Genomic DNA, 25,214 nt, shown 5'->3' with positions numbered 1-25,214 from the left:
CAGCCTTGATTGAATGTCTCACTCTACCTCATATTATCAGGATCAGACTAATTCTTTGGACTGTTTTCCATCAGTCAGTTTGTCCTCTTGGTCAGCAGTAACAGCAGCTAAATATCTAGCTTCTACTGCTGAGAAAAAGATCACATTAGCATGGATTAGAGTAGAGTTAGCAAACAACACAGAAAACATGGAATAAAAATGCTACCATTGATGTGGAAGCTGAGACAATCAAGCCTTTGATAGTTTATTACCTATTATTGATGGATATGGAGCAGAAAACTGTAAAAGAGAAGGTTGATTTTTGAAACAGTATGAAGCCCAGTCCAGATGTCCTGCAGTTCTGGACTGACCCTGGGACTCTGTGGGGCAATCGGCCCTCATGTTGGGCCCCTCCTGCATTTGTAGCCCTGTGCCAGCAGCCCGTTCCTTCCTGGGCGTTTCCCTCCCAGCTCAGTGTAACACAGGATGTCCACCCTGTTCACATCAGTCCAGGGGGACAGACAGACTCCAGCACACCATCAGTCTTATTCTGTTCCAAGCAGCGCTGGCAGATCTTGGACCTGGAATAAATAACGCTCCATTGTCTCTTTGCTGTCGCTCAGTGAATCACATGCAGTGATTCATATCTTGCTCTTCCTGAAAGTCACCAGGACCTGGAGACTGACTTTAATGTGTTCTAGTGTGTTTAAAGGTTTCATATTGTGCCCCTATTCAGCAAATTAGCAGATTTTTCAACTCAAAATGCTGCAAAGATGGTTCATATCACCATGACTGTAATCTCTGGTTTTAGTCCTGTTCTAAATGTGTGAAACCAGGACCTTCTGTTACTGCTTACTTTATGTCTGAGTGGTCATTTGACATGAAAATACCAGCAAAATCACAGTACATTTATTGTTTTTAACTGGTGTAGGCGAGTTTGTCAGACAGTGTTATAAAATCAGTAGCTTAGCCGAGCAACAGCTTGGAAATGGCCCTGAAGTGACTTCTGGTGAACACGTCATGTTAATGAGCTGAAAACTGTGTAAATGAGAAGAGCTTTTTTGGGGATTTGGCTGCATTAAAATGCCTTTTATATGAGCACAAAGAGCAGGAGAGAAGCAAACAGATGTAAACACTGGCTGAGTTGACAGAAAAACATTAACCAACAGCCGGTCCTTGTTGGTTGGTTTCAGATCGGTCTTTACGTTTCCACCATCTCTTAATGTCCCTCACCTTTAGTTTCCACAGAGCTCTTAACTCTTGGCGCATAGTCGAAGCTAGTAGTAATGTTAGCCACATTAGCTGCAGAAAGCGCTAACAATATGGATTTTCCTGTTGCTGTGGCAGCATTGACATCAAAAATAAAAGTAGTCCACTGGGTCTTCAGTCCCTCAGATGCTGGGAGTGCACGGAGACTCTTGTGTTCACTCTTGCAGCCAGCAGCACAACATTTGGTGAGCTTTTTAGAGTTAGCAGAAGCAGTTTCAGAAAGTAGATAAACATGGTGGATTGTGAGACAGCAGCTCATTCTGAATGGTCTACCTGGAAGCAGTGAGGAAGGAACGATTATACAAGTCTGAGCTGGACAACTGTTTGTTCCTTAGTTTCTCCGTAGAAACTGAATAAAATTCTTACTGGCTTGTAGACCTGGATGACTGATGGCTGGAGGAATGGCAGCAGGGAATGTCTTCATTTTATCAGATTTTATTTTCTCCAAGTTTTTAGGACACACAAAACACATTAAAATGGATTTGTATTATATGGGACCTTTAACTCTCTGCAGCAGCACAATATCTGTCCGGAATCAGAATTAGTTCTGTTATGGATCCATTATTTTTTGGACATACTTGATGGTGGAAGGAAAACTAAGTACATTTCCTGAAGTACCTAAATGTGGGATAGTTTTCCACCACAAATTCTTTTTATAACGTATTATATTTCAGAGGGGGACTATTGTATTTTTCACATTTGTTTGTCAGCATTTATTGATTCAAAATATAATCAACTTTGGCTCATTATTATAAATTAGGCTATTGAGGAGGAAATTAAGAACCTAAAAGTAAATGTACCAGTTGCAACTTTAAAGTGAAGCACACATACTGTAAATACATTGTGAATTATTATATGATAAAAGTACATTTTATTCTGATGTAATCAGATTTACAGAATGAGATTTTAAACATTTAATGGACTCATTGCTGTAAATCAAATAGTTTAAAGAGTGCCGTTGTTGTAGGATATTTGGTTTGGATGCTACTGGCTGCGTTGAGTCGTTATAGATTTTCACTAGTTAATTATCTCCTGAAGCCTTCAGGCTCACATGGTGGATTAACCAGTATTGATGATGGTCAGTGAACCGAGAGCAAGTGTGAGGCAAGAAATATTGACTTGGAAGAAGTAAGACTTCTGCCTTTGTTGTGCTTTATGTGTTTACATAGTTATAAACTGATATGATTTAACAGAACAGCTAATAAGGAATGATTATCATGACACAAACACTTAATAAAGAAAATAAATGTGCTTAAGTTTCAAAAGTGGTAACTAAAAGATATCTCTGAAATTTTTTTATATATATATATATATATATATATATATATATATATATATATATATATATATATATATATATATATATATATATATATGTATATATATGTATAAGAAATATTTGAAGAAAATTGGCAGTTCAACTGCATCAAAAAAATCTGAACGTCAGATGCACGATACTGAAGTCATAAATCAAACGTTCATGCTTTCACCAAAATTAGAATACAACTTTAAAAGTGTCATTTCAAACTGATAGTAGACTGCCATCCCCAAAGCAAAAAGCTAAATGAGATTCATCCGGAAAAGTGCTTCAAATACACTTCACACAGTTCACTGGGGATGAAGAAGAATATAAATGTGCCGTAGTTTATTCTCCAGCTGCACATCGTGTTTAAACCTCAGCATGCAAAGATCATCTGATCCATGTGGCAAGAAAAAAGCAAAATAATTCTTTTTGAAAACACCTTTAAAGATACCTGGAAATGAGAATATATAGATTTATAATATATATACAGATACAACATCATTGGCAAAATGTGGTAAACATGAGAAAAAACTCAGACACAAAATCCTCAAAATGTAACTCATCTCAAGTATCTTTACCCAACAGTTTGTCATTATTGTGTATCTGAACATGCACATAAATGCTGACCTGATTGCTACTGGAGCTGATACTGGAGCTACTGGTGATGCTGGGAGTTCATCAATGTTGGTCTGAACTGTAATTACTGATAGAGAGAGAGAGAGTAGCCTGCAGGCAGACAAACCATGTCCTGGTTTTCCAGTAGTTTTCAATCCACACTGTCTGAGCCACACTGTGGGACGTCACAGTTTAAGGCTTCATACTTGTTTTCTGCACTCAACAGACCCAGTAAAAACCTGGCAGCAAGGGTGCCAAAAACACGCTGTAATGTGGAAATGTAATGTTCAAAAACTGTACAAAAACAAACAAAAACAGCTTCTCAAAAAATTCTCTAAAGCTTCTTAAAAGTGAAGATTTTTCTTTCCTCTGTACACTGAAGGTCATCTGGTCGACATGACAACTGTGGGAAATGTTTTCATAAAGAAAAATCAGTACAAGCTGAAAAGCTCTTATTTAAGGTTAAGATACGCCTCCTTGGTTGATTTGTGTGAGTGCATTTGGCTGCATCAGCAGATTTTTGGAAGACTAGAAGTGAAAATAAAGAAAGTCAGGACCATAGATACACATGTCCTGGATCAGAGTATCATTTTTAGAGATGCCTTCATAGTTTCCTTTAAAAGCCGAGTGCAGTCAGAGTCAGAGCATCAACGACGACCTCTGACACTTCATGGTCACCTAACAAAGGCGGCCCTCTGACTCAACTCCATTGTCTGTAAATAGGACAGTTGGTTGGTGGACGCCCAGAGACGGACACGTCTTACACAAACTCGCCCAGGTTCATTGGTGCTGTGGCACATTACCTGCAGTCTTTAAATGTAACCAGGGGCATCGATGGACTTAAAGCTCTACTGCATGAAATGTGCTAAACAGTATGAAGCTGTATGAACTTTCCTTACTCAGCCTGTTGTCACTGCTGCTGCCAGACTGCTGTGGCTGGAAATACAACCACTGGTAAAAAAGTAAAGTGTGGAGACAGTAATCTTTATAATTATAATATATAATAACAAAACCCTACACAAGTTACCCCTGTTAATCCTCTGAACCGCAAGCAGTTTCAAAGTGTTACTCAGTAGTTTTTCTCACTGTGTGCACATTTTTCACTGCAACATAAAGTCCTGCACCTCTGTGGAAAAAGAACAACCATCACTGGAAGTGCACAGACTCAGAAATGTCTTTTAAGAAGTATGACAGCTAGAATACCATATATAATGAAAAAACACAAAAAAATAGAATTTGTTTGATTATTTCTTTAGAAAAATTGAAATAAGCTGAAATGAGCATATACAACGTGTTTCTAAGTTCCCACAGGTGTGACCAATACTGGGAACAAATGCTGTCTCCATATGGAGGGTTTAACCAGCGAACAGTGATGACAGGATTTAAATATGGATTACATACCCTAACCTTAAACCCTAAAGTCTTTAAAAACAGATCACTAATAGTTCTCCTCAGAAGTTATCAGCAGAAGGAGGTGCATTTTCTGTGGACTATTTTTAGCAGTAGATTAATAGATATTTGGAGTTGTCGTGGGTATTCCCAGCAGCTGATCACACAGTGTGACACTGTGGCTCATATTGTTAGTGGACAACAATAGACCTCTATGGCACGAGGAATAAGATAAATCAGGCTTTGGATACACACACTACTCACCAGGATGATCAGATCATTGTTGGCATTGGCCGTCTCATGGGATTGTTGACAATGACAAATATATAGAAGCAATAGCAAGGGCAGGCACCTTCATGGAAAAAAATACAGAAAAAAGAGAGGAAGGAAGTGAAACAGTGAATGAGAGAGGCGGTGAGTAAGTGGGTCAATGACAGAGAGAGAGAGAGCAAACTGTGAGTCCAAAGAGGGAGACGAGTGGGAAACATCATCGAGAGAAAGCAGAGGGACCAGAATTACATCCAAAGTCTCTTTGAGCTCTGATGAGCCAGATCCTGACGGTACTGGGCCTGATCCGGATGCTCTGATGGCACCAGACACATTTAAGACGCCACCAGAGCTTGTATGTAGAAACTATAATTCAGACGCTGAACTGCATTCAGTCCTTTGTTTGATCTGATTGCACCACGAGGGTTTTTTCTTGGGCACTGAGGAACTCTACGGGTACCAGTAGCTCTCTGGATGCTCTTCCAGAACCAGACTTTTGCCTCTACCATCGTTTCATCCTTCTTGGATGCTAAAAGCTGAAGAGAATCTGGAAACTTTGCCAGTTTCAAATTATTTTTGAACCCTTTAACGGCACTGAGTTCTTCTTGGACTGATGTGTTCTGGACTCGCTACCCGTACCTCCAGTACTTCTGATCAGCACTAAACCACCTTTCATGTCTTGAAGTTCAACACTCCTTCTTGTTTCTCTGGATCCTCTCCTGTGTCTGATCTCCTGCTGCATCTCAGGCACTATTTCCAGACTACTAGTGTAAACCTTTTCTGGACATTCTTACCTTCTGGGTTCTCTTCCACCGGTTTGAAGGCATTTATGGTTGCTCTCATGGTGCCAGGAACAGTCCAGACCTCTTGCTGGGCTTTGGGGTGAGCAGTATGGTGGCAGGGCAGAGCCCCTCGGCCTGCTGGGACAGTGGTTCAACTCTGGATGCTCTGTGGAGTTCAGCAAACAGAACGGCAACATGGGGAAACAGCTGGAGGTAAGATGGAGGCCGACTGAATCTTTGCATTATTAAATATTTGAAGTATTTAGTTGTACTTGTGTGCATTTGCAGTGTAGTCATTAGTAATGTTTAGGATGGGCAGGGTTAGCACATTTCACATCTTGAGTCCATGATAAACATGGTTATTTACTGATCTCTACTACAAAGCTACATAGTCAGGTTTTGTTTGTGTTAGCCAGCTTAAAGTCAGAGATGATGGACATGGAAGCTTTCTTCATCGTCATCAGTGCTTGTCCACATGAAAGGGGGTGTTTGATGCGTCATTTTGTGTATTGCCTATTTAAAGGGCTGTGAATAGTATAAAAATATTTTGTTGTAAAAAGCAATTTTACAAATAAGGAAAGAGGGGAATGCTGAGAAAATTATTAATGGTGAATGCTCATATATTTATTTTACTACTTAGTACTTAATCAGTGCAGCCATTATTCTAACAGTTAAACATCTGGTGTGCATTTAGGTCTGATAGTGTCTGACTATTATGAAGAATAAGTGGAAAAAGTGAAATTAATATTAATAAGTGAATATTTTCTGTAATAAATACCAATAGACTAATCCATTTTCTGATCTATGTTCTACTATCTGCATTAACAGCAGTGTAAAACAGACTTGGCAGCAAGTCAGGGCCAAACGTATTAATGTATTTTCTTGCCCTGGATGGACATCTATGGCAGTTCCAGAAGGCTTATTGCTTTATTACTCCACCAAGGAATGTGGCAGAGTTATGTGACGATCAGTGTACGTTTGTCTGTGAGTCTGTCTGTCTGTTCACAACATTACTCAAAAACGGACCAACGAATTTGGATGAAATTTTCAGGGAAGGTCAGAAATGACACAAGGACCAAGTGATTAGATTTGTATCATTGTGAGATAGTGACACAGCGTCACTGTAACCATGACTACATCAGCTGCCTGCTGACGATCACATGATTGCGATCCTACAAATCCAACACTGCGAACCAAAAATTGTTTAAAGATTTCATCTATCGCAAATCATACAAGGACTGAGCAGCCTTGGCAGAGTACTGCGCTGTCTTGAGAGAGTGCCGTTCTTGTCTTAAACATGTAACTCTGGAGTCCATCTGCTGTGAACCTGCTGTAACTAGATAAACAGCTCACTGTTGACCAGCTGCACTCTATTGATCTTTGTCACGTGGAATCAGCTGAAGCTCCATCACACACAGAAACAGATCACAGTATGTCCAATGGAAAGTCCTCAAGTGTACGGCAAAATTATTTATTATTCTCGCAGAACCCAAAATTACTGAAAAAGATGGATATGTATTTAATAAATAGGAAAAAAATGTATCATGAGGAAGTCACATTGACCTCAATTTCTAATATTTTAACTGGGATTTACATTTTGTGCTTTAAAGACTCCATCAGACTTTCAAGTCACAGATTTACTTTTAGAGAAATCCCTGAAAAATGTGACCTTGAATCAGAAGATGAACAAAAAAATTAAGAATTAGGGATTGATTGTTTTAAACGAGAATAAATGCAGACAAAAAAAAGAAAAAAAAAGTGATTGATTGTTTTGTGGTGAGCTGATTCCTGACTGATGAAGAGAGTTTGATGGTTCCTGTGGTCCAGTAGGTCAGCTGACTACTGGCACAGCTGAACACAAACACATTGATTTATTGTAAGTCTGCATCCAGGACAACAAACCTGGTGGCACCATGGAGGCCTGATTTCAGTGGGTGTGTTACTGTGGGGATGTACTTGTAAATGTGTTTACATGGTCAGATTGTGGAGACAACATAAAGACTCAGAGGAAATGTTAAAGGAAGGGTTAGTCTCCAGAAAATTAATGTTGGACTACAAAACAGTTATTTGCATTTCAATTATTAAAAACAGGATAAATAGAACGAAAAATTAACCGATTTTCAAAACAGCCTTTAATAATTCTACAGCAAAAACCTGTCTGCAGACTCTAGAAGTAGTATTGTAGTAAACAGGGAGGCTTGTACCACTTATCAGGTACTGATATCACACTATTGACATCCATCCCCAGAAACATTCCTCAAATCACTTCTCCAGTGGAAATTCACAGGAGACACTGTTTTCAAATCCTATGATTGAGGGGTAAAAAAAAAAAAACAGGGACTCCCCATCAATCATCTAGAACTGAAAGTTTAAATCTTCTTCAAGAGTCAAATAGAAGTCCATTTGCCATCTGCTGAAGCTCTGACCTGGATGACTGAGAATCTACACTGTCATGTGGCTGAATATCTTTACATATATGAGTAAACCATGGTGAAGTTAAGCTGCTACAGGGGACCAGGACAGTCTTAAGTTTCTACTGGGTCTCTCTGCCAGGACCTTGTTGTCGCTTAATCCGACACAGTGACCATCTTATCAGATGAAAGATTGTGTCCTAAGCTAACGTAACGTCCTCTGATCTGATGGGAACATGACTGAGTGATGGTAAGAGTCTGGCACAGAGCAGCAAACTTTGAGTCACACTATTGTTTAATATGTAAACAAAACAGTCAAATTTCCCACAAACGACTACAGCATCTGCACACACGCAGCTGTTTAATAACGTCAGACTAGACAACAGGGCTGAGGCTCAGCGTACGAGCTCTTGGCAAAGCATTGCATCAGTCAGTTCAGTTGTGTATTGATCCATCAGCCACATGAACGTTCTGGTCGTCACTCATCCTGTGAATTCATTATTCAGTTAAAACAAAAACACCCCAAATCTTTGTAGCTGCAGCTTCACCAGAGGGAGGATTTATAGCTTTTCTTTTTGTTGTTGTAAACGTGCCAGATCAGGACTTACTGTAGATTTCATTTTTACACTTATTAGACAGGAACAATGCTCAAAAAAAAAAGAAGGTAAGGGTCAATATATAATTGAAGGACTTTTGAAGTCCATGGGATATATCTCGCATATATTTTTATTAAAAGTAAAAACAAAACCTACTGTTTTTTATGTTCATTATCATCATGTCTTTACAATTCCATAGTTATTTATTATGGAAACAATCACTTATTAATAAAAAATGACTGGATATCACTAAAATACCAACTAAACAACCATCTGAATTTAATACCATCCACCTTCTAATGAGCTAAACAATAATAAAATGAGCTGATTCAGAAATAGTTTGGATTGTGTTCTTTTTATTAAGTTGAGATAATCATGTCAGACATTTCTTTTTTGGCAATATATCAAATTTTAGATGGAAAATAAACTATCTGTGTTGGAGAAATCACTTTCCACTAAGTTCCCCATTACAAAAACATCTGACCAGGAAGTGTGTTAATTCCAGATCACATGACCTGCTCCACATGATGTCATTTCCTCCTGAAGAAAAGACTGGCCAGACTCCAAGGCTTTCTGAGTTATTTAATATAAAGTAGACAACAGGTTTACTACAATAAATTCATAAAAACTTTCTATTTCAATTTTACTCAATTGTATGTATAATATTTAGAAGAATCTTTCTAAAAAAAAAAAAAAAACTGTGGTGTTTGGTTATAGGCAGCCATGTTGATTTTCGGTCTGAAAACAACAAAAATGTCAGCTATGATACCTGTCAACTATGTTATGAATAGTCCTGCAATTATATATTGACCCATTAGATGACCAAGAGTAGGGCTGCCATGATTAGATTTTCACCACACAATTATTTGAACCAAAAGAATCCATCCATCCATCCATTATCTATACACCGCTTAATCCTCACTAGGGTCATGGGGGGGCTGGAGTCTATCCCAGCTGACTGAGGGTGAAGGCAGGGGACACCCTAGACAGGTCACCAGTCTATCACAGGGCCACATATACAGACAAACAATCACACTCACATTCACACCTATGGGCAATTTAAAATAATCAATTAGCCTCAGCATGTTTCTGGACTGTGGGAGGAAGCTGGAGAACCTGGAGAAAACCCACACATGTACAGGGAGAACATGGAAACTCCATGCAGGAAGATCCCGGGAAAGCTGGGATGCAAACCAGGGATCTTCTCGCTGCAAGGTGAAAGTGCTAACCACTACACCACTGTGCAGTCCTCCAAAAGAATCCACGATAACATTATTATCATGATATGTATAGAAAGTTTCAGTCAATCAGTCAGATTCATCTTTAACCTTTTCTTCCCTTCATGTTTTTGGTGATTGAACTGCATTAAAACCATGAATACTGGAAAGTGGAGGGAGAGTCTGTAGCCAGAACTGGACTGTATAGTTAGTTAGTTAGTTAGTTAGTTATGCTGGATTATCTACAATATTAATATATGTGTATTGTTAACATTATATTACATTCATTTAAATGGCACACTTATCGCCAATATCGGGGTATTGCAATATTCCTAATTCAGAGTTAGCCTAAAATGCATATTTTCATCTGTTAGGTGAGAAGATCAATGCAACTCATACATAATGAATAATAAGCAACAGCAAGCAGTTAGCCTAGCATAGCATTAAGACTGAAAAACAGCTCATTCCTTCCATCTGAAGCTAATAAAGTCCATGAAGAAGCATCGTTATAAATTCCTGGAAGATACAACATCAGCTGTTGTTAGCTTCATTAGTGCTGAGTCACTCAGCATCATCATCAGTTCTTCCTCCTCAATATTTACAAGATGTGTATTTGGCACCTTTAACAAAAACACGGCTGAAGACTTTCATTTCAAAAACTTCACTTATTCATGTAGTAGTGACTCCAATAGTTTACAACATAAACATGTAAGCTCATATTGGTGTGTCAAGAAAGGAAAAGTCTGACACTAAACCTCCTGCCATTTAATGTGTCCTTCCACCAGAATTTAAAGGGAGACCTGCATCGATGCACAAGAGATTAGTTTCTGAGTGATAATGTGAACATATTTCCACTCTGCCGTCCCCTGCAGGAGCCCAGCACCAAGCGCAGTAAACCTGTATCCAGGGTGACGTCTCTGGCCAGCCTGCTGCCCCCCGTCAAGAGCACACCACTGAAGAGGATTGGTCAGACCCTGCAGGTAAACCAACAACCACCAGTTTTTGAATTAACCCTCTGAACCCTAATCCCTAATCACTCCAATATAAAGTCCTGCACTGCTATTGAAACAACATAACCATGGGAAGAAGTAGAGAGAACTCAAAAATGTGTTATGTACATCATAATCAAATTATAATACCGTAAATCATCCATCCATCCATCATCTATACACCGCTTAGTCCTCATTAGAGTCATGGGGGGCTGGACTCTATCCCAGCTGACTGAGGGTGAAGGTAGGAGACACCTGGACAGGTAACAGTCTATCACAGGTTCACCTGGACAGGTAACAGTCTATCACAGGTTCACCTGGACAGGTAACAGTCTATCACAGGGCTACACATAGAGACAAACAATCACACTCACATTCACACCTACAGACAATTTAGAATCACCAGTTAACCTCAGCATGTTTCTGGACTGTGGGAAGAAGCTGGAGAACCTGGAGAAAACCCACACATGTACAGGAGAACATGGAAACTCCATGCAGAAAATCCCAGGAAGGCCGGGATGCGAACCAGGGATCTTCTGGCTGCAAGGTGACAGTGCTAACCACAGAACCACCGTGCAGCCCACTGTAAATCATGAAACAGAAAAAAATGAAAGTTACATTTTGTTGATTACTTTCTTTACTAAGACCGAAAGACCTAGAATCCACATGTACAACATTTTTCCAAGTGTCCACAGGTTTAACTAACACCAGCAAAAATATATCTCTACATACTGTACATATTTTACTACCTTCATATGTATTTTATTTCCATACATGTGTCCTGTCTGTGCAGAATCCTGTTATTTCAAAAACCTTATTTTTCATAATTTTTTAAAAGACAGATTTTAAGCTTAAATTTGGTTAACATTCCTCAGAGAACGCCATGTCACAGATGAGTAGTTCAAGGACTATTGCAAAGTTGAAAATCCAATGATTACATCTGTTTTTATGGTTTCTAGCTCTGAAAAGAAAGGTGTCATTTTGGCGATTTTCTTAAGTATAACATGCCTTTTAAAATACTTGGCAAGATTCAGAGGTTTAAGGGAAACTTTAGTGTTAATGAACATAGAAACAAGATCATAATACTATAATTTAATCTTCTGACCACTCATTAAATTACTTAGTTTCTTTCATCAGTTTGGAAGCTCAAAATATTACATTGCCCATCAGTCTTGGTCAGTTTTGCCATGGAAATTGAGACTGTCAAAATGGTACTCAAAAGGCTTATTTAAATTTTTAATTAAATCATGATGCCGTAGTCACTGAAATCCCCTAAAAATTGCCCAGAATCCTAAAGATTTAAGATTTATAATAATAATTTTAATAATAATAATAATAATAATAATAATAATAATAATAATAATAATAATAATAATAATAATAATAATAATAATAATAATAATAATAATAAATAAAATTTGGAAATTTTCTAAAAAATACTGCTGTTTGTAGCTTCAATATTAATCTGTTGTGCTGGTGATTTAACCAGGAGAGTTTCATGCTGACTTAAACTGTAGAAGAGATCTAGCTCTGAATTGTGCAACATTTTTGGTGGACTCTGCTGATGAAAATAGAGCATTTTAAAGTAAAAACATGAAATATCCTATGTAAAACCTAGTGGTATTGATATGTCTTAACAGTCTCTGTCCCTGCAGCGCTCCATCAGTTTTCGTAATGAGAGTCGGGTGGAGAGAGCTGCTCCTCCTCCATCCTCCACAATGAAGACACGTGTTACTTCAGCGACGCTCTCCAACCCTTCGTCCTCCATGACTGGGACGCGGGTTGCCACGACAACGGCCCCAGCCTCCAAGCGGCGTGACAGCAAGCTGTGGAGTGAAACATTTGACATCCAGCTGGGATCATCGCAAACTCTGAGCCCAAAGGACATAAAACGACAGGAGGTGAGACACACACTGCTGCGTTAATCAGGCGCACTGTTACAATATTATCATGTTCTCATTGCTTTGAATGACTAAACTTTTACTATCATTGGCTGAGAAACAGCAAGTTATATCCAACACTAATTTCTAAGACAATCTGCAGTCATCTGTTTTCTTAAACTTTCTTCTCTCAGGCTATATTTGAGTTGGCTCAGGGTGAGCAGGATTTGGTGGAGGATCTCAAGTTGGCCAAGAAGGTAAAAAAAACCCTTCAATTTGTTCTTAACCCTGTTTCTTTAACCCTCTAAACTCCAACTGGTTTCTTGGTGTTTTTTGCTCCCATCATATTTTGACAGCCATTTTCCAAGTACCCACAGGTGTTACCAAAAATCGCGACTCTTTGTACTATACATCATTTATTACTTCAATTTTTAAATTGAATCTGGCACACATGGTTTATTTTAGGGGATTTTTTAAATGAGACATGTCTAATTAGGTCATTTGATGGAATATCACTATTTTAAGCTTACATCTGGTTATGTTTTCCAGCGGAACAGCATGTTACAGATGAGTAGTTCAAGGACAGAAAGTTACAAATTCTGTTCTTTCTGTTTTTACACTTTCTTCCTCTGATAAATGGTGTTTCTTTGGCAGTTAAATGTAAAATAATGTGACCTTCAACTCTTTCAGGGAAGTTTGGGGTTTTACTTCATTTATCAGAGCAAGAATCTTTGGGATTCTCAACTTTATGATTGTCCTTGAACTAATTATGTGTGACGTGCTATTCATCAAGACATTTACCAAATTTAAGTTTCAAATCATGATATTCCATCAAAATCACTTTAATCATTACATATCTTATTTAAAAATGTCCCCAAAATAAATGATTTGCACCAAATTCTGTGAAAACTAAAACATGTTGAGCTCCTTGGTGCCGCTATGGAGCTTTGACCAACATTCACGTGGCACAAACTGCAGGCTCAGAGAGACTGACGGGATAACAAAACATAAAGAAAATCAGTATTAAAATAAATACAGCATGGCTTAAAAGTGGTGTACAGAGGAGCAACTTGCCAGCAAGTCGTTGGAAGATACATTAAGCATGATGAAAAATCTTTCTAGAGTTAATATACAGAGTAGTTTGAAAACATCTAGTTTGTAGAGTTTGCAAAAAAGTAAGTATGTGGAGCTAACATTTCTGTCTAGTAGCAGCAACGCCTGTGGGCAGTTGGAAAAATGTTGAACATATACACACATGGACAAAATTGTTGGTACTCCTCGGTTAATGAAAGAAAAACCCACAATGGTCACAGAAATAATCTGAATCTGACAAAAGTAATAATAAATAAAAATTCTATGAAAATTAACCAATGAAAATCAGACATTACTTTTGAACCGTGGTTTAACAGAATTATTTTAAAAAATAAACTCATGAAACAGGCCTGGACAAAAATGATGGTACCCTTAACTTAATATTGAGGCAATCACTGCAATCAAACCATTTGTGTAACTGTCAGTGAGACTCTGCACCTCTCAGCAGGTATTCTGGTCCACTCCTCATCAGCAGACTGCTCCAGTTGTCTCAGGTTTGAAGGTTCCTTCTCCAGACACCATGTTTCAGCTCCTTCCACAGATGTTCAATAGGATTTAGATCAGGGCTCATAGAGGCCACTTCAGAATAGTCCAGTGTTTTCCTCTTAGCCATTCTTGGCTGTTTCTAGCTGTGTGTTTTGGCTCATTATCCTGTTGCAAGACCCATGACCTGCTACTGAGACCAAGCTTTCTGACACTGGGCAGCACATTTCTCTCTAGAATACCTTGATAGTCATGAGATTTCATTGTACCTGCACAGATTCCAGACACCCTGTACCAGATGCAGCAAAGCAGCCCCAGAACATAACAGAGCCTCCTCCATGTTTCACAGTAGGGACAGTGTTCTTTTCTTCATATGCTTCATTTTTGTGTCTGTGAACATAGAGCTGATGTGCCAAAAAGTTCCAGTTTTGTCTGGTCTGTCCATAGGACATTCTCCCAGAAGCTTTGTGGCTTGTCAACATGCAGTTTGGTAAATTCCAGTCTGGCTTTTTTATGATTTGTTTTCAACAATGATGTCCTCCTTGGTCGTCTCCCATGAAGTCCACTTTGGCTCAAACAATGACGGATGGTGTGATCTGACACTGATGTAGCTTGACCTTGGAGTTCACCTTTAATGTCTTTAGAGGTTGTTCTGGGCTCTTTTGTTACCATTCCTATTATCTGTCTCTTCCATTTGTCATCAATGTTCCTCCTGAGGCCACGTTCAGGGAGGTTGGCTACAGTCCCATGGATCTTAAATTTCTGAATAATATGTGCAACTGTAGTCACAGGAACATCAAGCTGCTTGGAGATGGTCTTCTAGCCTTTACCTTTAACATGCTGGTCTATAATTTTCTTTCTAATCTCCTGAGACAACTCTCTCCTTGGCTTCCTCTGGTCCATGTTTAGTGTGGTACACACCATGTCACCAAACAGCACAGTGACTACTGTAACCCTATAAATAGGCCGACTGACTGATTACAAGTTTGTAGACACCTGTGATGCTAATTAGAGGACACACCTTGATTGAACATGTCCCTATGGTCACATTATTTTCAGTCTTTTCTAGGGGTACCATCATTGTTGTCCAGGCCTGTTTCATGATTTTATTTTTTAAAATAATTCTGTTGAACCACCGTTCAAAAGCAAAGTCTGATTTTCACGGAATTTTTATTCATCATTACTTTTGTCAGATTCAAATTATTTCTGTGACCATTGTGAATTTTTCTTTCATTAACTGAGGGGTACCAACTATTTTGTCCACGTGGGTATGTAACAGTTGCTCTCTTTTCACTTTCACTATTCACTTTTGTTGTCGTCTTTTTTATGATTTATGGTGTTCTAATTACACCATACTGCACAGAAGTTATTTTTGAGTTCTCGCTACTTCTAGCCATGATTGTGCCATTTCCATACAGGTGCAGGACTTTATTTTCTTTACTTTATTGCTGTGAAAAATGAGCCCAGAGTGAGGAACAAAAACACCCAGGAATGCTGCATGTATTTTACAGTTGTGGTATTCTCATGTGTGTATGTGTGTGTGCTGCAGGCCTACCATGACCCGATGCTGAAGCTGTCCATCATGACTGAGCAGGAGCTGAACCAGATCTTTGGTACTCTGGATTCACTGATACCGCTTCATGAAGGTATGGCAGGAGGTGACATTTGCCTCTGCAGCACAGCAGTCCTTCATGTTAATGTGGGGGCAGTTTAGCATGTCAGGCTCCGGGCTAAATATGTACACTGGTCATTTTAATGTAACAGTGAACAGTCTTAAGTTGGACTCATTTTCACTTTCAACACGGCACCAGTCTGACATGAAGCTGCCAGACTAACATAAAGGCTTCAGAGAAATGACATTTTTATGCTGTAATTAATAAAAGCCATCAGTTTAACAAACACATTTTCTCAGATCAGTCTGTACACAGTATTTTCCACTTGCACACAGAGTAGTAATCTGAATTCTACCTCTCACGGTATATTTTAAGTGTTTTGTGACAGCTGCATGGATGAGTTAATCCCAGCAGATTAATCACATGTCTACTCACTGTTGGCATATTTTTCATTACATTATATAATCTTGCACTTCCATGGAAACAGCACAACCATGACTTAAAGAAGAGATGATTCATGAAGCATATCTCATGTGCAGTATGGCACAGTTTTAATACCATAAATCATGAAAAAAGAACAAAAAGGAAAGTTAAGTGACCCTAAGCAATGCCAATACTAGACAAAAAATTCAAGCTTCGTGTACTATAAATTTCTAGAAGAAAGGGATTTTGAATAAATCATTAAAGTGGTTCAACTCTAAACTTAGTGATTAGGGCTGTGTGTTGAACTGGAACTGACTGGAATGCCAAAAACTGGTCTCAAGTGTCATATTTGTACACTGCTGTGTTGTTTCCATATGTTGTGGTAAAAAATAAGCCCACACCTACTTGGAGTTCAGAGGGGTAAACTGAGGATACCTGAGGAGTAGGCGGGCCCTCATTTGATTGGCCAAATGATGCCAATCCTGTATCCATGACTCCATCTGATAGGTCAAATGTTCTCATGCTGAGTGGAGAGTGCATGTAAATATATATTTTTTAAATTCATTGCATTTCTGGGAGTCTGTTGTGATGTGTTTATCGTGCTAGTTCATATGGTGACCATGAACATATGAGTAATGAGTCAGCACTCATGGAAATGAGATTAGTTTCTTCATTAACCTCATGCAGCAACTGTCTCAGTCTCTGGATGCCACTAAAACAAGTTGTATTCCCACTCTGACCTCTTTAATTGTTTCATAAGTTCTAAATTTTCTCTGTAGACCTGCTGACTCGCCTACGGGATGTCAGAAAACCTGATGGGTCCACAGAACACGTCGGGCACATCTTGACTGACTGGGTGAGTGTTATTCCAAGCAACTGCTGTCTGCAGAATCCAGATGTTGGTTCTTTACAAGTCATATAGTCTCCAGTTCAGCAACAAAAGATGCCTTGCAGAAACCATATGTCTTGTCTTTGTGTGTCTGCAGCTGCCCTGCCTCTCCTCCTACACGCCGTACTGCAGTAACCAGGTGAAAGCCAAGGCCCTGCTGGACCAGAAGAAGCAGGACCGGCGGGTCCAGGACTTCTTGCAGCGCTGTCTCCAGTCACCTTTCAGCAGGAAGTTGGATCTGTGGAACTTCCTGGACATCCCCCGCAGCCGGCTGGTGAAGTACCCGCTGCTGCTCAGGGAGATCCTGAAGCACACAGCCAACGACCACCCGGACCGACAGCACCTGGACGAGGCGGTGAGGAAAACTAACAACCCTTCCAATGATGTCAGTTAATCGTCTGTGCCACCTGTGTCAAATTTAATCACACATTAGGGTTAAGGCAGCAAGGAGGAGAGTGGAAAAATGTAGGGGCATCAGGAGAAAAATTAAAAATCAACAAGAAATATACAAGTACTGATAATATGGCACAGATTCTCCTGAATACAATGCAATACGATACAATACTTTACGATAGACTATCTGTTTCTGCTCCACAGATGCTGATGGTTCAGAGTGTGGTAACTGACATCAACAGGCAGACGGGAGAGTCGGAGTGTCAATACTACAAAGACCGTCTTTTGTATGATGGTCAGAGGGACGAACTCATCGACCGGTCAAAGACACTCAGCTGCCATGGAGTGCTGAAGAACAACAGAGGACTTGTCAGTACAATTTCATTCCCCCTCACTCTTTATTGTTACACTCGCCCTTACATGGAATCTACATGTGAAACATTTTTCCAAGTGCCCACAGGTGTTATCAATACTGAAAAATGGTGGCGCTACATACTGTAGGTTTTTTACTACTTACATTCTGCATTTGTTTTCATACTTTTTCCTCCTGTTCTGTGTAAGCACAGCCTGCAGTACAGCTGAATAATATCAGAATTTTTGTCATGTGACCACTGGTTGTAGCAGTGATAAATGTTGGAAATGGAGTGATTTTGTAAAAAGACAACATGCCTTTCCAACCTGCTGTTTGGTTCTGAGGTTCAGAGGTTTAACAGCAGCATTTTACTCTCTCCTACATTTATGTAATTTCCTTAGATGTTTTTTTTTAATGTAAAGGCAATTTCCTTAACAGTTGATAACATTGAAATAGAATATATAACTTTTGCCATTGTTTGCTTTTATTACCTCACATAAAGAAATTTATATTTTATCAGCTTTATGTCCAAAATGACTAATAAACAGGATTCAAACTGTCATTTGTGAGAAAAAAAGTTCACATTGACAGAGGAACCTATCTCTTCTCTCTCTTTCCAGAAGCTCCATGTGTTTCTGTTCCAGGAAGTCCTGGTCATCACCAGGTCCGTTTCGATGAACGACCAGCCAGTCAACTATCACCTCTGCCGCCAGCCAATCCCCATCCAGCAGCTGGACTTGGAGGACCTATCAGATGGAGAGATGAGAGTGGGTGGGTCTATTAGAGGGGCCTTCAGCAACAATGAGCGAAGTCAGTATACTTTTCGAATACCTCTGATACTACAAGAATATGTTATTCAATTGTTCCAGAAGGAGAAATTTGTGAGTGCTATATTCACTGTACATTTGGTCTGAAGCTGCTTTTTCTAATTTGGGCCCCTGACAGTCATGTCAGTGGAGGAAAATGTTCATGTTGGTTGATTTTTTGAAAGTGGATGTGATGGGCAAGGCATGAATTTGACGGAGAACTTGAGGACTATGCACACCCATACGGCACCCTAAAACATACTCTACTTTATCATCTATTTTACTCAAAATTGGACCAAAATTTACAAAATGAACTGCTGTATTGAAGGAGACTTAAAACTAGCAGTTGATACCATGAATTCATTAGGAAAATGTTTACTGAGGTAACAAATGGAATAAGAAGCAGGGTGGCGGCCCGGTAGCTCAGCAAGTTCAGGGGGTGACCCATGAACAGGGGTAGTGGCCGTGGGTTCCAGCCCATGGCTCTTTGCATGTCATTACCCTATTCTTCTCCCTACTTTCCTGTCTTCCTGTCACTACTACCCTGCAGGGTAATTTTTCCACTGACTGTTATACCATCAGATATCGTTTGACCATTGTCACCCGCTGCTGGTTGTTAGAAAGAAAGCAGTTTTAAGGCACTTTTACTTTGGTTTCATCTATCAGTGCTGGACCTCATTGCCTCATTTCAAATTTTATTCAGCTGTCTACATGCTTTTAATTTATCAAATCAAATTTTGTATTTCTGAACTTAAGGATGTTTTTAAAGTCTATATTTTTTATTACAGTCAGTATTAAAATTTTTAATTCCGTTAGATTCAATTTTATTCATATTGCTCACAAATCGCCACATATGTGTATATCTCAAAGCTTAGCATTGTAAGGTGAGGAAGACCTCAGAAGTCAATTTGTTTGAGACTTGCCATGTAGACACAGTTAATCCTTAACATATTTTTTTTCCCATGGCATGCATCTTTGTCACAATTTTTTACTAACAAAATGCACCCGATTCTTATCAGTAATGTATTTATTCTGTCTATTAATGTAAATAAAAAAACAAGTTAGATTTTATAATTCCTCACATATCACTACAGATCTTTATGTCTAGTGATGCATTGTAGATGAATGTGGAGAACGCAATCTGTTTGATAGATGTCAGTTTTCGAACTTTAGTTTACAAAATACTGACTTAATTTTTTCTTTCGCTTTCTCCTCCTCACAGCAAAGAACTTCTTCCGGGTTTCATGGCTCACTGGAGGTCAGCTGCAGAGCCACTATTTCCAGGCCAGTGACGCCTTCAACAAACAGCAATGGATCAACTGCATCAAACAAGCCAAGGGAGCTGCAGCACTGACTGGAGACCAACCACCACAGACAGGACGTCTAGAGACGGGACTGGGTGCACAGATCAGACAGATGGATTCTGGGCTCAAAAGTAGAAAAATAGTGTGGGGGGAGATGGAGACAAACCTGGGCTTGGAAGGAGAGGCTGGTTTGAATGGAGAGAAAGATCTTGGTAAAGAGGAAGTGGCGGATTCGACTCCAGAGATGGTGGAGGCAGATTTAGATGTGGAAGGTGGGACGTGTTTGGAATTAGATGGAGAGTCAGGGATGGACGGTGAGACACAGACAGGGGTGGAGATGGAGATGGGACAGGTGGGGGTGGAGCCAGGAGCCACTACAGGCTGGAAGATGGATGGAGAAGTAGAGACTCTGAGCAGAGATGATGTTTCCACCTCCCTCCTCTCCTCTCTTTCTTCCAGTCAAGAGGAGGAGCAGGAGGTGATGGAGGAGGATCAGAAAGATGCTAAGGAGGAGGGAGAGGTGGGCATGGACACTGGTGAGGCTGACTCGCTGCATGGTGAGGAGCTGACCCACAGGTGCTGATGAAGGGACTAAATAAACAAAGGCTGACACCCTGAAGACAGCCAATCAAACTGGGTACTCAGTGATGATGTCACTGACAAAACCAAACATGAAGGATCAAACCATCTTGAATATGGTAGATTCCAGCCCTCAGAAGGAGTCACATGACAAGCCAGCGCTCACATCATGGTCACAGAGACACTCATGCATGCATTGTATGGGCTGGACATCAGACTCATATGTGGCTTCAATGAAAACTACTCCACTGGTGCAAGGATGTGTTACCCCTGCAAGGACCGCCAGCTGACTCCTGCTCGACCCATTGACTTTACTTTGAGGTGACCCAAAAATAAACCTCATTTTTCTGGGTGCTGAGAGATTTTTACACGCATGAAACCTCCGTAGATTAAAATTTCATATAGAACATGTAAAAATCTACCTTGTTTGCAGTATTACACTGGAAGGTCGATTGGTAAAGTGCTTTTTTGAGGCACAGGGGATTTTTGTTTTGTTGTAGAACCACAGATGGCCACGAGGAAATATTGACAGCAAGAGTTGCGATAAAGCCAATATTATGTGTCTGCAGACAAGAAGGCAGCAGTTGTAAGATCACACTTCCAGGACCCTCGCTGAAGTGCACAACTTATGGCTTTAAAAGTTTATTCCACCCAAAATACTACTTATGTTTTTAGCAGTTTGTTCAACTCAGAATACTACTTTCTGTCAATGTGCTTATTGTTTTACAGGTTTCTTCCACCAAAATAGTATTTTCTAACCAACAAGGTCTTCAAGATTTATTCAACCCAAAAACTACTTTTTAACAAATGTGTTATGGTTATTTCATTCGCCAGCATCTGTGTGTGCTGGTAAATAAAAACTGCAACAACAACTGCACTTCAGCAAATGGCCACTTGAGGCTGTCTCCAAAGTGACCCTTATAAAAATATCAGTTTTGGTCTGTTTAGCTAATTTCCACATTCATGGCAAAAGTACAGGGGCACGATTTTTATGTAACTCACCTGTTTAAATTATACTAGGGCTTAAAAGTATGCATAATTAATGATGCTGCTGCTTTGAGTAACAGGCAGGTGCCATTATAGGACAGTCCATGTCCCAGGGATGTCCTAAGAAGGATGTCAGGGCTGCATTATGTGTGGCTGATTAGTGATATTGTAGACCTCCTCCACTCTTTAAAGATGACTGTTCCAGTTTAACATAAATGGTTTCCTTCGCTCCTCTCTCAAACTATCTGTCTTTTTCTGTCGAGAATGTGAACATTACTTTCCTCAGAGGGGTGTCCCTTATCATTTAGTACAGGTGGACTGCTGAGTCTTGTCCTGACGAGCTGCCCTCCCATGTTGTACCATGTGCTTTTGGAGCTGTTGTTTACTGTCCTGTAAATATACACCACCGTTCAAAAGTTTGGGGTCAACCAGGTAATTCCATGTTTTCCATGAAAACCCCCACTTTTATCCATGTGCTAACATAACTGCACAAGAGTTTTATAATCATCAATGAGCCTTTCAACACCATTAGCTAACCATCTCAACAAGGTATGTTGAGACTGAAGTTTTCAGTGTTATGGAGGTGGATCTCTTTTAACCTACTAGATCACCATGGTAACTGATAATAGCTAATAGCAGGATATTTCTAAGTGACCCCAAACTTTTGAACAGTAGTGTATGTCTGCATCAACGTATGTGCATCTAAAATATAAGGGACTCTATGTTGAGGACATCAGTTTTCATATTCTGGGCAGAAAAGAAAAATGGTTTGAGAGTGTAATCAAGGAAAGAATCTATGTTGAACTGGAGCAGCAATCTCTAAACAAAGGAAGAGGTATGACTCCAGTTGTCAGGTACTTATAGTGCAGTCCTGATACCTCTTCTCGGGCAGTTTCACAACAATTAATGCATTGTGAGACTCAGGTCATTAACTGGGATGTGATACATTTCATTTAGGAGTGAGTTTGAATACCAGGGATGACCCAAACTGATCGTAAGACTGGAGATCATAGTAGCTTTAAAATGCACAATCCCGACACAAATGTATGCCTGATTTCTTGTGTACACTGCTGTTGTGCTGAAATGTGAGGAAAGCCATATTTCTGACTGTCAAAAATGTTACTAGGGTATTGAGTTTCTGTCCTACCTTCTCACAGTTTGTCACCCATGTTCACTGGCCTGAGGACAGAATGTAAAGAAGTACCACCTCCTCTGGTCACTACAATATTTATAAGAAAGAGTCTCCACCTGTTGGCACAACCAGGCATCACAGATAATCTACAATACTTGAAGTGTGTATTATTTAGGGCAATGATGTCTGATATCAGCAGATACTAAATGGTAACTGACTCAATCAAGACATCCCTATGAAACACCTGCAATCCCTCATCTGTCACTTTGAACTGAGAAAGCCTCTTGGATGAAAGAGAACATCTTCAAGAGACAATAAATAGAAATCCAGCTGCTTTCTAATGGATAACTTAGGATTTTGTCATTGTAGATGTTCCTGTATTTGAACTCGGTTGTTTCTTTAATGCTTTGGATCAGTTCATGAGCTTCAGCTGAGATTAGCACATAAAAATGTAGAATGTCGTGTTGTATATCGCCTCTTCTCTCCCCTGTTGTGACACAAGTGGTCGTCACGTAGGCGGCAGTCGGTCAGTCATGGGATTGAGGATTTGAATCAGATATCTCTCACGATGTAACTGCTGTATCCACACTGTGGTAACCATGGTAACCCCAGTTCTGCAGAAACAGTCAACCTCATGCGCTGTAGTCCAGTAAATTTACTACCTGTGTGGATGATATTAGGAGAACTGTCTAACACGAGAGACTCTGGTTTGCTGCCTGAAGTCATTTTGAAATGAAAATGAGTCAAGCTGAGATCACAGGTGCGACAGCAATGCAGCAACGGGAGCAAATGCTTCCTCATTATTCCGTTAGGGGGAGCAAAGGTATGCTTTTTGCAACCCCACTTATTGTCTTTTTAATAATAAACTCATCATCATACAGTCCCCACAACCAGGCGATTACATTTAAACAGCATACATCAATGGTGACAAGTAATAAAAAAGATCAAACATTTGAGTTTCGTAGGGTCATGGAGGGCTGGAGTCTATCCCAGCTGACTTAATGTGAAGGCAGAGGACACCTGGACAGGTAACAGTCTATCACAGGGCTACATATAGAGACAAACAACCACACTCACATTCACACCTATGGACAATGAGAAGCACATTTGGGTTATTCCATCTCAAATCATCAGGGGCCTCCTCTTCAACCATCTGCAATACTGGACAAGTAAACCAAAACATCTGTGATTATGGGTGAGTTGAAATATGTAAAAAGTTGACATCTTCACAAAAGATTTCATCTTTAAACACATTAGCAAAAAACTAAGAAGACAGATGTCAAATAGTCATATTATCTGAATCACATGTAGTTGATTGTAACAATAATACAATACAAAACATATGGAATACTTTAATGTGAAATATGTGGAATGAGCAGCTATAACAAGTTGTTCCACAAAAACTAAAACATTGTTGGGATAGCTTTATTCAAATAGAACAGAGTTCTAGTCTCTCAAAATTTGTTTTCAAAATATAACTAAGAAAACAATTTTCAAATCCAGGCAGATGATCGGACATCACATATTTGGCTGAATGCCCTACTTCTTATCAGAAAGATACTTGAAGACAAACTGTTGAGCTGTTACTATATACATGAACTCAGACCTATTTAATACTAGAAGAATTTCAGGCAAATCAGAAATAGTCACTGAGAAATAGGTCTAAAAATGTGATGATTTGAGATGGAATATCCCATTTTTGGATTGCCTTTTGAGCTGGTCAGCTGATCATTTGCCACAACATGTTTTGGAAGTTGTTGAGTCGCTTTGCTGCATCCTGATCTACCTAGTGATATACTCTAATCTTGTTTTTTTTCTGCACTCTCAGTCTAACTAATCTTGACTAGTGCAGGTGCCTGTTTCTTCCAAGAGGTTAAGTGCTGCAAAAATTCAGGACATTTGTTTTAAACTACCTTCCCCCTCCTCCAAACTTGTATCATTTTGTTTTCAGGTCAGTCTTCTTACTTTTTAAACCTTGTCTGGAAACACTGGAGAAAACAGAGCTGAACATCCAGATGCGAGGGATCATCAGAGTTTATTTAAAGCACTATAAACACAATTAGCTAAATCTTCACTACATTTTCAGTTTTGATCTTCTATCCTTTTCATCTTCCAATCTTCTGAAAAAAAGCTGAAGCAGTGTTGCTTCAAAGCTGCTGCAAATGTTCAGTGTTTTGTCATGGGACATCTTTCAAAGGAAGGCTATTCTTTATGTACGTATGTAAAGAATGTATATGAAGTTTATATGTATATGACTGTAGGAACAAAGCCAAGCATGTCTCTTTGTTATGTGTGTGCTTACACATCACACATGAAATATGACTGCACTGCCAAGACAATCAGTATGATATATTACATTTCTACCTAAGCAGTACTGAATACTGATATTAGAGACTTAACAACTAAATGTTCCTGGATAAAACTGTATGAAAAATACAATAAAACAAAAAGGTGATATTTAGTT

The 25,214-nt window shown here is 39.4% G+C and overlaps 1 protein-coding gene across 9 annotated transcripts in view; it reads left to right on the top strand.

Annotated features, from left to right (window-relative positions):
- arhgef3 (Rho guanine nucleotide exchange factor (GEF) 3) overlaps nucleotides 1-23,703 on the top strand; it is a 51,080-nt gene extending 27,377 nt beyond the window's left edge. For 5 of the 9 annotated variants that reach the window (XM_055010400.1, XM_055010399.1, XM_055010396.1 and 2 more), the window contains 9 exons: nucleotides 10,701-10,808; nucleotides 12,458-12,718; nucleotides 12,892-12,954; nucleotides 15,822-15,918; nucleotides 17,088-17,164; nucleotides 17,295-17,552; nucleotides 17,795-17,959; nucleotides 18,563-18,752; nucleotides 19,971-23,703. In XM_055010400.1, coding sequence (XP_054866375.1) covers nucleotides 10,701-10,808; nucleotides 12,458-12,718; nucleotides 12,892-12,954; nucleotides 15,822-15,918; nucleotides 17,088-17,164; nucleotides 17,295-17,552; nucleotides 17,795-17,959; nucleotides 18,563-18,752; nucleotides 19,971-20,635 — 1,884 coding nt within the window. In that variant the 3' untranslated portion in view covers nucleotides 20,636-23,703. Of the gene's footprint in view, nucleotides 1-4,393; nucleotides 5,818-10,700; nucleotides 10,809-12,457; nucleotides 12,719-12,891; nucleotides 12,955-15,821; nucleotides 15,919-17,087; nucleotides 17,165-17,294; nucleotides 17,553-17,794; nucleotides 17,960-18,562; nucleotides 18,753-19,970 lie in introns of those variants that run through there. The other 4 variants (XM_035940909.2, XM_055010403.1, XM_055010397.1 and 1 more) reach the window with 4 other exon arrangements.
- Nucleotides 23,704-25,214: the final 1,511 nt, after the last annotated feature.

Source organism: Amphiprion ocellaris, chromosome 5 (genome assembly GCF_022539595.1).
Source record: "Amphiprion ocellaris isolate individual 3 ecotype Okinawa chromosome 5, ASM2253959v1, whole genome shotgun sequence".
Classification (NCBI taxonomy): Eukaryota; Metazoa; Chordata; class Actinopteri; family Pomacentridae; genus Amphiprion; species Amphiprion ocellaris.
The sequence above is the reverse complement of the archived record's forward strand: the minus strand, read 5'-3'. Positions and strand labels throughout refer to the sequence as shown.